A 17649-nucleotide genomic window follows, 5' to 3' on the forward strand; every position below is an offset into this window, starting at 1 on the left:
TTGCTTTTGTAAGTTTCAACATACATTTTCCTGCCCTTTCTTGCACGTAGTGACAAATTTTACTGGAATAGCTTCAAACATCTCTGTAACTTTTATAAAACCAGAAAATTATATACTGATTCTTGCATCATTCATTTAAATACCAAGATAACAGTGGCTGTGGGCATTATACGAGATCAGAGCTGCTTCTCGGTAAGGCTGTGTATATTTTCTTTTAAACAGGTACTTACTTTGATACCCAGTTACTTGAAATTCCATGTGCAGCAAAAACAGTAAACTGGAGTTGTTCTGTTGTGGTCCATGCTTCCTTGATGTTCCTGCTACTCTGGGCACAATCTGCAGGACTCCTATCAGAATTTGCATGCAGTCTGAGAAGATCATAAACTGCTACAGTTAACTGGTCCATGCTTGCTTGAACAGAATTTTCAGGATTCAGTGAGCCTAGATTTAGAGAATATGTTACTATAATTATCTGAAAAAGCAACAATTATTGCTAAAATTTAAAGAAGTTAAAGACATACCCCTAGTTGAACTCTTGCTAGTGTTTCCTCCTCCAGACAATGAAGTCACCTGCATATACATACATAAATTAGTCAGAAAATTGCCCATGATATAATATAAAATGGTTACCTTTAACTTCAATAATTTAATTAAATTCTATATCAAAGAAACCATTCCCAGGGGAAACCTTCCAAAAGTCTCTGCAAAAGTAATAAATCAATAAAGAATGCAAAAATAAAGTGAAAACCTCAAACCAAAGTAACAGATGATTTTTAGTATCAATAAAATCATAAAGTAACTGAAAATTACTGTAAAGTGTCATGACAACACAACAAAATCTATTAAGCCAACTGAGTAATTAATATTAACTTGAAACCCAGAGGTGATAAATACACTAATATTTTATTTTCCATTAGTTGCTCTACTGTTAGTATGGTAAGAATACCCTTAAAGAAAAGAATCTACAACTCTACTTCCACTTGGTGATTCAAAAAGCTCCTATAAATTATGTAAATTGATTTTTGCTCTTCGCTCCTTTAATCTAGCAAATGAATAAAATAGAAGCCTCAGACCATATTAAGACCAAAGTAGCTGATCACCTCTATGTGATTTCATAAAATGTTATTTCTTAGTTTCTAAAAATAAGCACATAATCAGGGAGAAGGAAAAACAGACCCATATGTTTATATACCATATGGATAGGGTTGCTGTGAGAATTAATGGACGGAGGTATCACCCAGATAATCTGTTGAGGGAAACATCAACATAACCTTTCCTTCCTTTAAATTTATTGTGAGATCCACCTTCTCTCTCATTCTTACAATCAAAGCTATAAACATTTCTATGAACAAAGCTAATTAAATCCTCACAGAAATACCAGGAGAGAGCTGATTTATTAAAAGCAACGGTATAAGAGAGGGCTCCTAACCTGGTTGCTTGAGGCCAATAGTCACTACTACTGAAGCTTCTGGGCTTTTTCAACAGAAAGGTATTATGATCCAAAGTAGAACTTCTCCCACTGACAATCATGGGTATTTCCATTCACATGGAGAAGTGGTAGCGATCACCCTCCAAGTCTCTAAAGCTCAGTATCTACCTTAAGAGTCCCAACAAAGTCATTTCTGCCAGAGTTCCTCCTCTACATACAAAACGTTTCCACTTTGGCATCCATTCAATATAAACTATCACAAGGATCTTCTAGAAGCCCATTTCCTCTTAGGAATTCCCTATCTTACCAAGTAACTGACCAATTCAACACAAAAGTGGAAGTCTAAGTTAAAAGGATAAAATTTTGTCCAGCAGAGGGCAAAAATCTCTCAGTTTGAGGGGCAGATGTTCACTTATGTACATATTTATATGTAATAAAATGCTAAAAAAATGCTAGTTACTAAAAATACTCACATCAGCACTTTTACTCCTTGGAAGATTAACTGCTCTCCTTAGCTTCTTTACTGATTCTGTAATGGCAAGAGTCTCCACACCATCTAAAGCACTACAGATTTTTCTTACAGCTTTAATTACTTGATCTACTGCTCGATGCTGGTTCTTTAAAAATAAAAAGTAAAATAAAAATTAGCATGTAGAATTTAAAGGCCCAACTTCAGAGATTACATCAGAAACTAGACATTTTAGATGCGCCTGAGAACAGATATCCTTTACTATTTTGTGATTAAAAAAAAGAAACAAACATGATACCTTTTTAATTATATAGTTTACTTTGAAGTAGGAAAATACACGGTCTGGTTAATTTTCATGTTGCTTGATACAACCTTCATATGCAAATGCCATTAATTTCACATTAGAATCTGAAGTAAAAACAATAAATTACTAACAAATTACTAAATTATAAAAAAGGAGGGGAAGTATTCTCTTTTTATTATCATTTGGGAAAATCCCACATCAAAAACATCAACCTTTTTCTCCCTACTGCAAAAACTTGGTATCAAAAACCAAGTTCTTCAGAGGCTGGTCACACATAAATAACACTAGGCAATCATAATTAAAAGTCAATCAACTTTTAAGCATCATTCATATCTATACAACCACCACTTTATAAGTTTTATCTGGTCAAAAAATTTTCTTGAGAAAAATCCCTCTGTATCATTCAACTACATTTGATTTCACCAAGATTCAAAAGTATATGTGAACAAGTACCTTTTAAAATAATTTGCTTCCTCTATTCTCCTTTTAAAGTACATATCTCATTAATAATAATAATAATAAAACCACTGCTGTTGAGTTGATTCCAACTCACTGGGACTCTATAGGACAGAGCAGAACTGCCCCATAAAGTTTCCAAGACTGTAAATCTTTAATGGATGAAGACAGCTAGTGGGTTTGAACTGCCGATCTTCGTTTAGCAGCCAAGCACCTAACACCACTGTACTACCAGGGCTCCTTATCTTATTAAGAAACATTCTTTTTTGTCTTAAATTTTATTTTGATAAAATATATATGACATAAAATTTTCCATTTTAATCATACAATTCAAAGACATTTATTACATTCACCATATTGTACAACCATCACCATTTATTCCTAAATATTTTCATCATACTACACAGAAACTCAGTACCCCTTAAGCAGTAACTCCTTATTTCTCCCTCTCACCAGTCCCTGATAACCATTACTAATCTACTGTCTATGCATTTGCTTATTCTAGATATTACATGTAAGTGGAATCATCTGTCCTTTTGTGTCTGACATTTTACTTAGCATAATGAAACATTCTTACATAACTAATTAAACATTGATACCAAACTTAATAGGCCAAGTACTATTAGAATGGGCTGAAACTCAGTACTGTACCATCCCTTAAAAATTTAAAGTTTTCCACCCTTGAGACTTGGCTACCATAAACTGAATGTTCCCTTCACCCTCCAGCTTAAATGAAACCACCTTATTTTCTCAAACACCCAATTACTCTGCAGTCCTCAGGGTCTGAAAGTCTGTATTCTAGCTCCCCATTTTCACGTACTTAATTTACACTTCTGCTTACTTTTACTCCTCCACGTTCATGCAAAAACTTTTCCAGTTTTGAGGCTCATGCTATTGTCCTATACTATTCTCTATCATTCTTTATGTGCTAGTTATTAATTTATTGCTATCAGTTCCAAATCCACCCTTCTTCGCACTGGTTTGTGATACAGAGCTATTGTTGTTAGGTGCTGCTGAGTAGGTTCCAACTCACAGCGACCCTATGTACAACAGGACAAAACACTGCCTGGTCCTGCGCCATTCCCACATTTGCTGCTATGTTTCAGCTCATTGTTGCAGCCACTGTGTCATTCCACCTCGTTGAGAGTCTTCCTCCTTTTCACTGACTCTCTACTTTACCACGCACGATACAGAGATAGACCCTACATTTCTCCTTTACCAGCTGGCACAATATTAGGTTTTGTCAACAGTGGGCACTGGAGGGACACAGTCCAAGACAACAGCAGCAGAAGACATTTCCCATCTGGGTATCCTCCATTTTTTATTCAATGTGGGAGACTAGTGGTTCTCAGAGATCATCTCCAGCAGTATCTTCAGGCCATGCTCTCCCTATGCAACAGCTCTGGCTGAAGCTTTCTGGCAAGTTTCTTTGTCATAGGCAACTTGTGTGCTCCTGTGATAAACACACCCTCTTCCGAGTTGCTGAATTTCAGCCTGGGGGTGGGGAAAGACCCTCTCATATATCCTTAGTTCCTTCACTGCCCACCTTTCCTCAGCCTAGAGGTGAGGGCTGCTTTTCCAGAGCCTTTAGAGGATGGCTGGCAAACTTTTTCTGCAAAGGGCTAGAAAGTAAATATTTTAAACTTGAAGTTTCCCTCTTCAAATAACTAGTATAGTTCCTGTCTCCTGACTGATATACCTTGCCACTGACATGCAGTCTTTCCCCCACTGCTTGCTATATTTTTACTGGACATTTATCTGACATTCTACCCTGTGTCATGTAATAAACCTCAGTAACATAAACATCCATGTGGAAAATTCCCAATTATCTTCAATACGAAAACTGTTCTCTATCAGAACTTCAACTACAGTATCACACTCTGATCATTGCCCTCTTTGTTTCTACCCTCACACTCTCATTCTGACTAAACCTGTTCTTTGAGGTCAGATACTTCTCTTCTCTGCTTCTTCTAAAGGAAATCCCAAAACCACACAGATTGAGTAGTCCTCAATTTCAGCAGGAACATGCATGCTACTTAACATTCCTTCTACTTGCCTTCGGTCAGCTCTCTTTAGCACCCTCTTTGGAGTATTAAACCAAACCATTATTTCTTGCCTCAAAACTCCTACTGCCACCTTCATTTTAGCAAAATTAACCAAAGTTTTATCTGTAGAAAACTTAGGCCAGGAGGAGTAAAACTTGTACAATTTCCTGATCTCCCCCTAAAATCTACCCAAGAGAAATTAAAACATACACCCGCACAAAAACTTACCCCTGGATGTTTACAGAAGCACTATTTATAATCACCCAAACCTGCAAACAGTCCAAATATCCATGAACTGGTGAGTAGATAAATGTGGTGTATCTGCACTATGGAAGAGCACTCAGCAGTAACGACAACAACAAACCTATGGTACATATTACAATATGGATGGATCTGCAAGTGAAAGCAGCCAGAAGTAAAAGACTACAAAGCACATGATTTCATTTATATGAAACGTCCAGAAAAGGTAAATCTATAGAGACTGAAGGCAAATAGTTGTTGGGGTGGGGGCTGAGAGTGGGGCTTGACTCCAAATGAGCACAAGGGAAGTTTTGGGAGTGATGGAAATGTTCTAAAACTGGATTGTGGTGATAGTTGCACGATTCTACAAATTTACTAAAAATGATTGAATTGTACACATAAATGGGTAAATTTTATGGTATGTAAATTATACCTCAATAAATCTATAAAAAAATGAATTGGGCTAAATCTGATGGGGAATGGCTACTTTAGATAGGCTGGTCAGTGTAGAGCACTCTGATGACATTTGAGTATAGGCCTTAATGAACTGAAGCATGCAACTATCCGGGGGAAGAGCATTAACACTAGAAATAAGCACAAGGATCACCAGGTGAAGCACACCTCACAAAGGATCAACCATAACAAAGGAGGAAAAAGCGGTGGCGAGGCCAGATGAGACAGGTAGTGGGTGAGACTGTGTATAGCCTTGAAGCCACAATCAGGGCTTTGAATTTTACTGAATGAGATAGTAAGCAGGATTTTGAGCCAAAGAGTGGTATAACCCGATATTTTTTAAAAAGTTTATAAATTTTATCAATCTTTCAAAGAATCATCTTTTGGCTTTGATTTTCTCTTATTTTACATTTGCTTTTTGTTCTCATTTTCATTAAAAAAAAAAAATAAACTTATTATTTTGGAATAATTTTAGAGTTCAGAAAAGTTTCGAAAATAATATAGAGTTCCTGTGTAACATTAAGGGAAACTTGGTTAAGTAACATCTTATATAACCATATTATATTTGTCAAAACTAAGACATTAACACTGGTATATTACTATTAACTAACCTCCAGACATTATTCAGATTTCACCAATTTGTCCACTAAAGTCCTTTTTCTCTTCCAGGATACAAGCCAGATACAACACTGCATTTAGTGACATATTTTTAAAAGATAATTTTGGTTCTTGTGTGGAAGACAGACTATAGCATAAAGGCAGAAGTCAGAAGACGAGTAAGGAGCTATTGCAATTGACTAGGACTGTAGCTTTGATAGTGATAAGTGGTCACATCCTGAATGGATTTTCTAAGGCAGAGCAGACAGGAATTAGATTGAATGTGGAACGTGAAAGATCTTTCTCTTTAGAAGTCAAGGGTGACTCCAAGATTTTAGCCTGAGTGAATGGAAGGAGACAGTATCCTTTATCAAGATAGAGAATACTAATGGATGAACAGATATAAGGGATAGTATAAAAAATTCCGTTTTTTACATTTTAAGTTTGAGATGTTAATTAGATATTTATGTAAAGATGACAAGTAACAGTTAAATATTCGAATCTGGAGTTGAGGGAGGAGGCCAATGCTGGATATATAAATTTAGAGTCATCAGCATATGTATTTAAAGACATGGAATTAGGCAAGATATAGAAAGAAGGGAAACCCTGGTGGCATAGTGGTTAAGAGCTACATCTGCTAACCAAAAGGTGACAGTTTGAATCCACCAGGCGCTCCTTGGAAACTATGGGGCAGTTCTACTCTGTCCTATAGGGTCACTATGAGTCAGAATCGACTTGAAGGCAATGGGTTTGTTTTTGTTATTTTTATAGAGAGAAGCGGTCCTAGAATTGAATCCTAGGGTGTTCCAATGTTTAGAAGTCAGGAGGATAAGGAGATCATAAGGAGGATGAGATAGAGAAGCCAATGAAGTAGGAGAGCCAAGAAGGTGAAATTCCAGGGTCCAAGAATTTTAAGAAGGAAGAAATGATCCATTGCATCGGACACTACAGAAAGGTTGAAAAAAATAAAGAATAGGAATTTACTACTGGATTCTGAATCGTGGAAGTCCTTGATGACCTTGATTAATGCAGATCCAGTGAAATGCCAAGAATGAAGGCCTGATTCGAGTGGGTTCATAAAAGAACAGGAAGAAAGTGGAAGCAGCAAGAACAAGTAACTTTTAGGAGTTTTGCTGCAAGGAGAATAGAGAAGCGAGGAAGTTGCTGGAGAGGGGAGGTGGATTTTTTGTTTTATTTTGAGAAGGGAGTTGCTGCTTTAGAGAGAAGCTTTCTTGAGATACACCCAAGGCTCAATACTGAGCTCTTTTCTTCTCTACCTGCAATAATTTTCTTGGTGAAATTATGGTTGCAAGATATCATTTATCTGCTATTAATTCCCAAATTCATTATCTCCAGCCTAGACCGCCCACTAAGTTATAGACTCTCATACAATTGCCTACTTATCTTTCTTTGGATGACTAATAGTCATCTCAAACATAACGTCCAAAATTGATTCTTGATCTTCCCCCAAACCTGTTCTTCCCAGTTTTCCACATCTCACTAAAAGGTAACTCCAAACTTCTAGTTGCCCAAGTCAAAAATCTTGGAGTTACCTTCAACTCCTGTCTCTTTCTCATAATCCACATCCAACCTATCGTTAAACCCTCCTAGCATTAACTTCAAAATATATCACAGAATTCAATGTTTTCTCACCACCACTGCTGGACTCACCCTGGTCCAAACCATCATCACCTTTCAACACAGATAAGGAAACATCCTTCTAATTAATTTATTTGTTTCCACTCTTGCCCCCTTCCTTCAATCCATTCAAGCTAAGAAGACCTTGTAGACTCTGTATATACCAAGAACATTCCCTCCCTTAGGCCTCTGCACTTATTGTTTCCTCTTCCTGGAACACTCTTCCCCTAGATAACCACATGGCTTCTCCCTCTTCTCTTTGAGTTCTTTGCTCATATTCATCATCTCAATGAGGCCCCCTCTAACTACCTTATTTGAAATTGCAACATTGCCCTCCTCTTTTATTTTTCTCTATAGCACTTACCACCTGATATAACATACATTTTATTAGTTTATTTTATTGTCTATCGCCTCACACTAGAATGTAAACTCTCTAAGGGCAGACATTATACTTTCATTTTGTTCACTATTATATCCTCAGCATCTAGAAGCTTCTCAGAACAAAAAAATGCTCAGTAAATACTTACTGAATAAATATGTTTAGATGCTGGTAAGAATTTACTAGTAGCTAGAAATTTAGAAGTCATCCTACACTCTTTCTTCTTCTCTCACATCCAATCACCTACCAAAATCTTACCAATTTTCTCTCTTAAATATTTTGTTAATCAGTTTTCTCTTTTTCACCTTCTCCACATTCAGTATCTTTCATTTGGACTACTATAAAAATCTTCCTAACTGGTATCCCTGAAGCCTATCCTACTAGTCCTAAATCCATCTTCCACAGTATGGCTTAAGTGATTTCAGAGAATGGGACTGAACAAGTCACCCCCTTCACTCTTTGCTTAAAAAAAACAAAAAAACAAAAAAACCTTAAATGGCTAGCTACAACCACCTAGAGGAGGGGTTAGCAAACTTTTTCTGTAAACGACCAAACAGTAAGTATATTTTAGGCTTTGCAGGCCTCACAGTCTCCGTCTCAACTACTCAACTCTAGCATTAGGGTGCAAATGCAGCCATAGATGATATGTACACAAATGGACAAGTCTGTGTTCCAATAAAGCTTCATTTACAAAAACAGAAATTGGGCTGGATATGTCCCTTCGACCTAGAGGATAAAAATTTCTTAGCATGGATTATAAAGTGGTAATTTATGTCTTTATAGAGCAACTGCAGCCCAGCCAACGGGAGGGTCTGTGGGCCCTGGGAGCCTTCTGTACACACTCAGCTCCAGATGGAGCTGAGCAAATAATCTGAGATGCTTAACTATATAAAGAACAACACAGCTTCAGGATTGGAGAAAGACTCATTAACAATTTGCAATATGCAGATGACACAACCCTGCTTGCTGAAAGTGAAGAGGGCTTGAAGCACTTACTGATGAAGATCAAAGATTACAGCCTTCAGTATGGATTATACCTCAACATAAAGAAAACAAAAATCCTCACAACTGGTCCAATAAGCAACATCATGTTAAATGGAGAAAATGTTGAAGTTGTCAAGGATTTCATTTTACTTGGATCTACAATCAACGCCCAAAGAACCAGTAGTCAAGAATACAAACAACATATTGCATTGGGCAAATCTGCTGCAAAAGACCTCCTTAAAGTGTTAAAAAGCAAAGAGTTCACTTTGAAGACTACAGTGCACCTGACTCAAGCCATGATATTTTCAGTCGCCTCATATGCATGTGAAACTGGACCATGAATAAGGAAAACTGAAGAAGAATTGATGCCTCTGAATTATGGTGTTGGCGAAGAACACAGGTGTTGGTGAAGGACTGCCAGAAGAGCAAATAAATGTCTTGGAAGAATTTACAGGCAGAAAGCTCCTTAGAAGTGACGATGGCGAGACTTCATCTCACGTACTTGGGGCATGTTATCAAGGAGGGACCAATCTCTGGAGAAGAACATCATGCTTGGTAAAGGAGAGGATCATTGAAAAAGAGGAAGACCCTCAACGAGATGGATTGACACAGTGGCTGCCACAATGGGTTCAAGCACAGCAATGACTGTTAGGATGGTGCAGGACAGGGCAGTGTTTCATTCTGTTGTACACAGGTTTGCTATTAGTCAGAACCGACTCGACGGCACCTAAAAACAACTTATGTCTGGCTATCTCCAATGTCATCTTCCAATCTTTACTTCACACTTTGCACTCTGTTACAGAACTCCTTATCTGTCCACATACATATTACACCTATGTGGTTTGTTCATGTGTTTTTTCCAACTTACTTTTTCTGGTTAACTCATACTGTTTAAGACTTGGCTCAGGTAACATCTCTTTTAAGAAGCCTTTCCTGAGCTCTCAGGTTAAGGTAAGCGCTCCTCCTTGATCTTCCAAAGAACCCCAATGAGTACCTTTCTATTACACTTACGATACTACATTGATATTTTGTTTAAATCCCCACCATTAGTTTGTAAATTTCTGGTAGGTGGTGGCTGAATCACTCACGTTCATAACTCCAGTATCTAGCATATAGTAAGCATTCAAAAACAAGTACTGAAGGTTCCCCTTAGTAATAAAGCTGGAGTGAGAGTAAACATGTTGACTCAAATATCACTGAGAAATTTTGTTAATAAATTGGGTCAGAAAATAAGTTATCAAACGTCAACATCAGGAATACAGTTTAAATAGTCCTAAAATATTTCATCCAAATCCAACACTAGTATTTAAGAGTGAACGGAGACAAGAAGCTTTAAGTCATTATATGAAAATGTGAATTAACTTACTTCAACTTGAAGAGCCAGTTCCACTTGGGTGTGATAAGAATCTAAGAGTTCTTCAACAGGGTGTCTGAAATACAGAACAGTTATTATGACTGAAGGCTAATATATATAACAATTATTGTTTTAATCTTCAAAATAAGTGTATTCATGTCCAAAAACAAAGTTTGAAAATCTACAATTATATTTTACGTGTTATACCTTGTCATGAGTTCCTTATAAGGTTTTTCTATTTGATGTAGGTGTTTGTTTACATCCACAGGCGTTTCATCATCTTCTGCCTAAACATACACATATACACAAATGTTTACAATAAAAATCAAATGCACTCTTTGGTTTTTCTGCTGCTAAATTAAATATAAGTATAAACTCCAAAAACCCAAACCCATTGCCATTGAGTAGATTCTGATAAACAAAATCTTAAAACTAAAGTGGTTTTTCAGAACTGATGATAAAATACTGACTCAGGAAAAAAAAAGTGAGTCGATATTCTAACAAAAACTTGTTTTTTAAATTTAAGAACATAAAAACTTTTAAGTGTAACTTTGATATATAAATAACTTTCAAAGCAAAAACCACGTCTGTTCTATATAGAGATAACAGAGAGCTAAAAACACTTTTAAAGATGGCTGACAGCCAGATGAAGGTGGATTGGAGACTAGATAGAGATCATCTGAATCTCTATATTATTTTTTCTAATGATAATCAAGTCCATCCCCCATCAGCCTCTCCCCCCAAGAAACAAGCCATGACCATAAGTCATGACTGCAAATTTAACTACTCAAGAACATCATTCCTTAAGAAACTGAAGAGTTACCAATGACTGCTAAAATGTACAGAATTTTGTGAAATAATTTCCACTCAACTGGAAGAAATTCTACCTAACATAGAAGCAAAATCCAAGAAGAGAAAGAAATGAACATTTTTCCATTCAAAATTCTACCAAACAAAGGCTAATTCTCTTTATAATTAAAATTTACTTATAAATTCATCACAAGTATATACAGCAATACAATGACCTAATTTCCTGCATTCTATTTTGGTTAACCTCAAAACAAATTACTGTACTTTTAAAATAGAGAATTAATTTTTACTTTACAAAAAATAATATACTTTTCTCAGTTTGGTCAAAGGTCGATATGGATCTTTTTTTCCCCCAACCTATATGTAGTATTCTAAATCTTTTTTCTTCCTCATTTCTCCTTGACTGACCCTGACGTTTTCATTGTTGTATAAAACTAATATTTAATTCCTCCACTTCAATTTTCAAATATGCCTGTAAACTAAATAGTATGCTACCTAAACCCCCATGATTGAAAATCTCCCCCAGCTATTAAAAGCCTCCTATTGAGGATAAAGCTCATCATCCCATCAACCCGGAAATCTTGGAAAGTGTATAAACGGCAAATTAGCAGAATTATTTCTGAGTAACACAACCCACAGAGCCAATATACAGATTTGACCACATGTGATTCAATTATAAGGTACACACTTACTGTTCGGGCCAGATTTTGGCACATTGCAGCGAAGGTCAAGAGCTGTAGTTTAATCTCTGTGTCCCATTTTCGACAGTTTTGAATATATTCGTGACTTCCAAGGCAATAATTACTGTTAAAAATATGTTATTTATCAGTATTTTTCTACTCAAACTATAAATTATAGAGGTGAGGGTCAAATATAAATTGCATCTGCATCAGAAACTGAAGAGAAAGGTAAACACAAAAATAGTCTTATAACCAAGAAGAACAGTTAAATAGAGAAGTAATTCTATATGAGAAAAGTAAAAGCAAAGAAGAAAAACCATGAAGATGAAGGCAAAGACAAAGGAAATAGAAAAATAGGGACAGGGCATTTTTAGTAGTATAGGAGAACAGAAACTGCAGCAAAACTAAATGCTAGACATAACAAATCACCTGGTAAGGAAAGATTCATATAATGATATTCAGGTAACTAAGTCAATCATAAGTGACGACGAAGTAACAGTGCAGACCAGGAAAGGGTAATGGAGTGTACAATGATGTAACCACTGATTCTTTTCAGAAAGAAAACCCATTAAATTCACTTATTAGTCAACTGTCCACTATTCTTCCATTTTAAGACTGTAAGCTTTTTTTTTTTAATTGTGCTTTAGCTGAAGGTTTACAGAGCAAATTAGTTTCTCATTAAACAATTAATATACATATTGTTTTTACACTGGTTGCCACCCCACGATGTATCCAGGCTCTCCCCTTCTCGACTTCGGGCTCCCTGTTACCAGCTTTCCGGTCCCCTCCTGCCTTCTCGTCCTTGCCCCTGGGTTGGTGTGCCCATTTAGTCTCGTTTTGTTTTAAGGGCCTGTCTAATCTTTGGCTGAAGGATGAACATCAGAAGTAACCTCTGCACTGAGTTGAAAGGGTGTCAAGACTATAAGCTTCTTAAGGACAATGCCATGTATCTAACTTATCTCTGAAATCCTTCTACTGTTTAGCACAATGTCTTAGACATAGTATATCTGAATATAAGTTTTTTGAACAAATGAATCAATTCAACAGGACCCAATGTAGTTTTGGACTAAAAATTTAACTTAAAAAATTTCTAACTTAAGCCATTAAAAATGGAGTTTCCAAAGATATTGCTCAGTAGTTAAATGAATGAACTTACTTCTGTAGCACTTCCTCTTGACCACAAACTTTCAGAACATAGCTGCCAACATCTACTTGATTCAAGTCATCATGTACCCAGCAAAGGGCTTGCATTATAATGATTTCTACAGTAGAACTCACTGTAAAAGAGTTAATCATCATTTCCATTTTGCTCAGTTAACTCCAAACGTATTTATTCAGATTGTATTACTTACACAGCAGCACTATACACTAGAATAATAATGTGAGTCACAAATGCAGGCCCATATATAATTTAAAATTTTCTAGTAGCCATGCTGAAAAAAGTAAAAAGAGACAGGTGAAACTAATTTTATTAATATACTTAATTTAATACAACCAAAATATTATCATTTCAACATATAAAAAATATTAATGAGGTATTTCACATGCTTTTTTTCAACAAAGTCCTTAAAATCCAGTGTGTATATTACACTTACAGCACATCTCAATCCTGGTTAGCCATAGTTCAAGTGCTCGGCAGCCACATGTGGCTTAGTGGCTACTGTGCTGGACAGTGCAGGTCTAAGTTAACAATGTTGTCTCCCTATTACAGACACCTCCAAATAGGATGGCACTTACCTGTGTCTAGCAAACACTGGTTTAAAGCATATCACGAGGAGAAAGAATAACTATTATAAATGTTTGACAACTGCCTGGTAAAATCTCCAAACAAAGTAAAAACATAGCAAGTAGGAAGTATTGTTTATCATTCTTTGCAATAGCTGGATACTAAGATTACAATAGAGTAAAAACTAAAACTCTTAAACTAACCTATTTAGTACTACTATGATTTTAAAAAGACAGTGACTGTATTCAAACTTCATGAATATTAACATCTTGGCAGAAAAGGCATAAAACCCCTATTGATTTAACGGCTATATTTCTGGATAGTCATGCATATGGTAAAATTCATCATTTGAACATATAAACTACTCCCACCATAATATGGTCACATTTCTTAGAAGAGATGTGCAGTACGAGAATGCAAAGTTATGAAGAACTAAACAGTAGGCATTTGAGGTACTTTTTAAAAATTAGTCAGGATCTTGATGTAATAAGTCAAAATTTGATATAAATTATAATATTTTTTGCCAATGCTTACACATGCACGACTCAAAATGAGAAGAAACAGCTGCAAACATCCATTAATAATCGGAACCTGGAATGTACGAAGTATGAATCTAGGAAAATTGGAAATTGTCAAAAATGAAATGGAACACATAAACACTGATACGCTGGGCATTAGTGAGCTGAAATGGACTGTGATTGGCCATTCTGAATCGGACAATCATATAGTCTACTATGCTGGGAATGACAACTCGAAGAGGAATGGTGTTGCATTCATCGTTAAAAAGAACGTTTCAAGATCTATCCTGAAGTAAAACGGTGTCAGTGATAGAATAATATCCATATGCCTACAAGGAAGACCAGTTAATTCGACTATTATTCAAGTTTACGCACCAACCACTAGGGCCAAAGATGAAGAAATAGAAGATTTTTATCAGCTGCTGCAGTCTGAAATTGATCGAACATGCAATCAAGATGCATTGATAATTACCGGTGATTGGAATGGGAAAGTTGGAAACAAAGAAGAAGGATCAGTAGTTGGAAAATATGGCCTTGGTGATAGAAACAATGCCGGAGAGCACATGATAGAATTTTGCAAGACCAACGACTTCTTCATTGCAAATACCTTTTTTCACCAACATAAACAGTGACTATACACATGGACCTCACCAGATGGAACACACAGAAATCACATCGACTACATCTGTGGAAAGAGATGATGGAAAAGCTCAATATCATCAGTCAGAACCAGGCCAGGGGCCGACGGTGGAACAGACCATCAATTGCTCATATGCACGTTCAAGGTGAAACTGAAGAAAATCAGAACAAGCCCACGAGAGCCAAAATATGACCTTGAGTATATCCCACCTGAATTTAGAGACCATCTCAGGAATAGATTTGACACATTGAACACTAGTGATCGAAGACCAGACGAGTTGTGGAATGACATCAAGGACAGCATACATGAAGAAAGCAAGAGGTCATTGAAAAGATAGGAAAGAAAGAAAAGCCCAAGATGGATGTCAGAGGAGACTCTGAAACTTGCTCTTGAGCATCAAGCAGCTAAAGCAGAAGGAAGAATTGATGAAGTAAAAGAACTGAACAGAAGATTTCAAAGGGCCTCTTGAGAAGACAAAATAAAGTATTATAATGACATGTGCAAAGAGCTGGAGATGGAAAAACAAAAGGGAAGAACACGCTCAGCGTTTCTCAAGCTGAAAGAACTGAAGAAAAAATTCAAGCCTCGAGTTGCAATAGTGAAGGATTCCATGGGGAAAATATTAAACGACACAGGAAGCATCAAAAGAAGATGGAAGGAATACACAGAGTCATTATACCAAAAAGAATTAGTCAATGTTCAACCATTTCAAGAGGTGGCATATGGTCAGGAACCAATGGTACTGAAGGAAGAAGTCCAAGCTGCTCTGAAGACATTGGTAAAAAACCAGACTCCAAGAATTGATGGAATATCAACTGAGATGTTTCAACAAACAGATGCAGCACTGGAGGTGCTCACTCGTCTATGCCAAGAAATATGGAAGACAGCTTCCTGGCCAACTGATTGAAAGAGATCCGTATTTACGCCTATTCCCAAGAAAGACGATCCAACCGAATGTGGAAATTATAGAACGGTATCATTAATATCACACGCAAGCAAAATTTTGCTGAAGATCATTCAAAAATGACTGCAGCAGTATACTGACAGGGAACTGCAAGAAATTCAGGCCAGTTTCAGAAGAGGACGTGGAACCAGGGATATCACTGCTGATGTCAGATGGATCCTGGCTGAAAGCAGAGAAAACCAGAAGGATGTTTACCTGTGTTTTATTGATTATGCAAAGGCATTTGACTGTGTGGATCATAACAAACTATGGATAACACTGCGAAGAATGGGAATTCCAGAACACTTAATTGTGCTCATGAGGAACCTTTACATCGATCAAGAGGTAGTTGTTCGGACAGAACAAGGGGATACTGATTGGTTTAGAGTCAGGAACGGTGTGCGTCAGGGTTGTATTCTTTCACCATACCTATTTAATCTGTATGCTGAACAGATAATACAAGAAGCTGGACTATATGAAGAAGAACGGGGCATCAGGATTGGAGGAAGACTCATTAACAACCTGCATTATGCAGATAACACAACCTTGATTGCTGAAAGTGAAGAGGACTTGAAGCACTTACTAATGAAGATCGAAGACCACAGCCTTCAGTATGGATTACACCTCAAAATAAAGAAAACAAAAATCCTCACAACTGGACCAATGAGCAACATCATGATAAACGGAGTAAAGACTGACGTTGTCAAGGATTTCATTTTACTTGGATCCACAATCAACAGCCATGGAAGCAGCAGTCAAGAAATCAAAAGATGCATTGCATTGAGCAAATCTGCTTTTACAAAGGACCTCTTCAAAGTGTTGAAGAGCAAAGATGTCACCCTGAAGACTAAGGTGCGCCTGACCCAAGCCATGATATTTTCAATCACATTATATGCATGTGAAAGCCGGACAATGAATACGGAAGACCAAAGAAGAGTTGACACCTTTGAATTGTGGTGTTGGCGAAGAATATTGAATATACCATGGACTGCCAAAAGAATGAACAAGTCTGTGTTAGAAGTGTGGCCAGAATGCTCCTTAAGAAGCAAGGATGGAGAGACTGTGTCTTACATACTTTGGACATGTTGTCAGGAGGGATCAGTCTCTGGAGAAGGTCATCATGCTTGGCAGAGTACCGGGTCAGCGGAAAAGAGGAAGACCCTCAACAAGGTGGATTGACACAGTGGCTGCAACAATGAACTCAAGCATAACAACGATTGTAAGGATGGCTCAGAACCAGGCAGTGTTTCGTTCTGTTGTGCATAGGGTCACTATGAGTCGGAACCAACTGGACAGCACCTAACAACAACTCACGCCTTTTGCAATCAAGGTACATATGACTTTTTTTTTTTTAATTAGTTTAATTCTTACAGTATGCCTGAGATCTAAATGATTCCCCAAGTCAAAATTTAACGTATGTTTAAAAAGCATAATTCTTCATTCAGAAACTAAAAAAGTGGTCATTATCATTGGCTAAAATGTTTGTTTCATATTTATTTTTTTTCAAAGGGCATTTAGAAGTACAAAGCTAGAAGGCAAGTATTCAAATATTGGACATATTTGGTACTTTTAAAGGTAAAAAATGGCATAACTTCTAGGTCAAAATACTGTAGAAACACAGGATTCTACTCTACTGTTGCTGGAACCCTGGTGGCACAGTGGTTAAGAGCTCAGCTGCTAACCAAAAGATCAGCAGTTCAAATCCACCAGTTGCTCCTTGGAAACCCTGTGGAGCAGTTCTACCCTGTCGTTTAAGTTGCTATGAGTCAGAATCGACTCGACGGCAGCAGGTTTTGGTTGGGATTCTACTGTTGGAATTCCATTAAATAATATACATTGTGAAATGTGACAAACACTGAAAGAAAATAAAGGTAGTTTCAAAGAACAATACAACTTTTTTTAAAGTCTTTTTTTTTTTTTTCTAGAAAGGATACCCACACCAAGTTTGGAAGACACTACTAGAACCAAAGGAGAGTTATCTTCT

The 17649-nt window shown here is 36.8% G+C and overlaps 1 protein-coding gene across 4 annotated transcripts in view; it reads right to left on the reverse strand.

Moving 5' to 3' along the window:
* Nucleotides 1-17649, reverse strand: part of PIK3C2A (phosphatidylinositol-4-phosphate 3-kinase catalytic subunit type 2 alpha) — a 119949-nt gene that overhangs the window by 41679 nt on the left and 60621 nt on the right. For all 4 annotated transcript variants that reach the window (XM_049890568.1, XM_049890565.1, XM_049890566.1 and 1 more), the window contains 7 exons: nt 12995-13115; nt 11851-11962; nt 10556-10635; nt 10361-10424; nt 1903-2046; nt 522-570; nt 231-441 (listed from right to left, as the gene is read on the reverse strand). In XM_049890568.1, the coding sequence (XP_049746525.1) occupies nt 231-441; nt 522-570; nt 1903-2046; nt 10361-10424; nt 10556-10635; nt 11851-11962; nt 12995-13115 (781 nt within the window). The remainder of the gene's footprint in view (nt 1-230; nt 442-521; nt 571-1902; nt 2047-10360; nt 10425-10555; nt 10636-11850; nt 11963-12994; nt 13116-17649) is intronic.

Source organism: Elephas maximus, chromosome 7, assembly GCF_024166365.1.
Source record: "Elephas maximus indicus isolate mEleMax1 chromosome 7, mEleMax1 primary haplotype, whole genome shotgun sequence".
NCBI lineage: Eukaryota > Metazoa > Chordata > Mammalia > Proboscidea > Elephantidae > Elephas > Elephas maximus.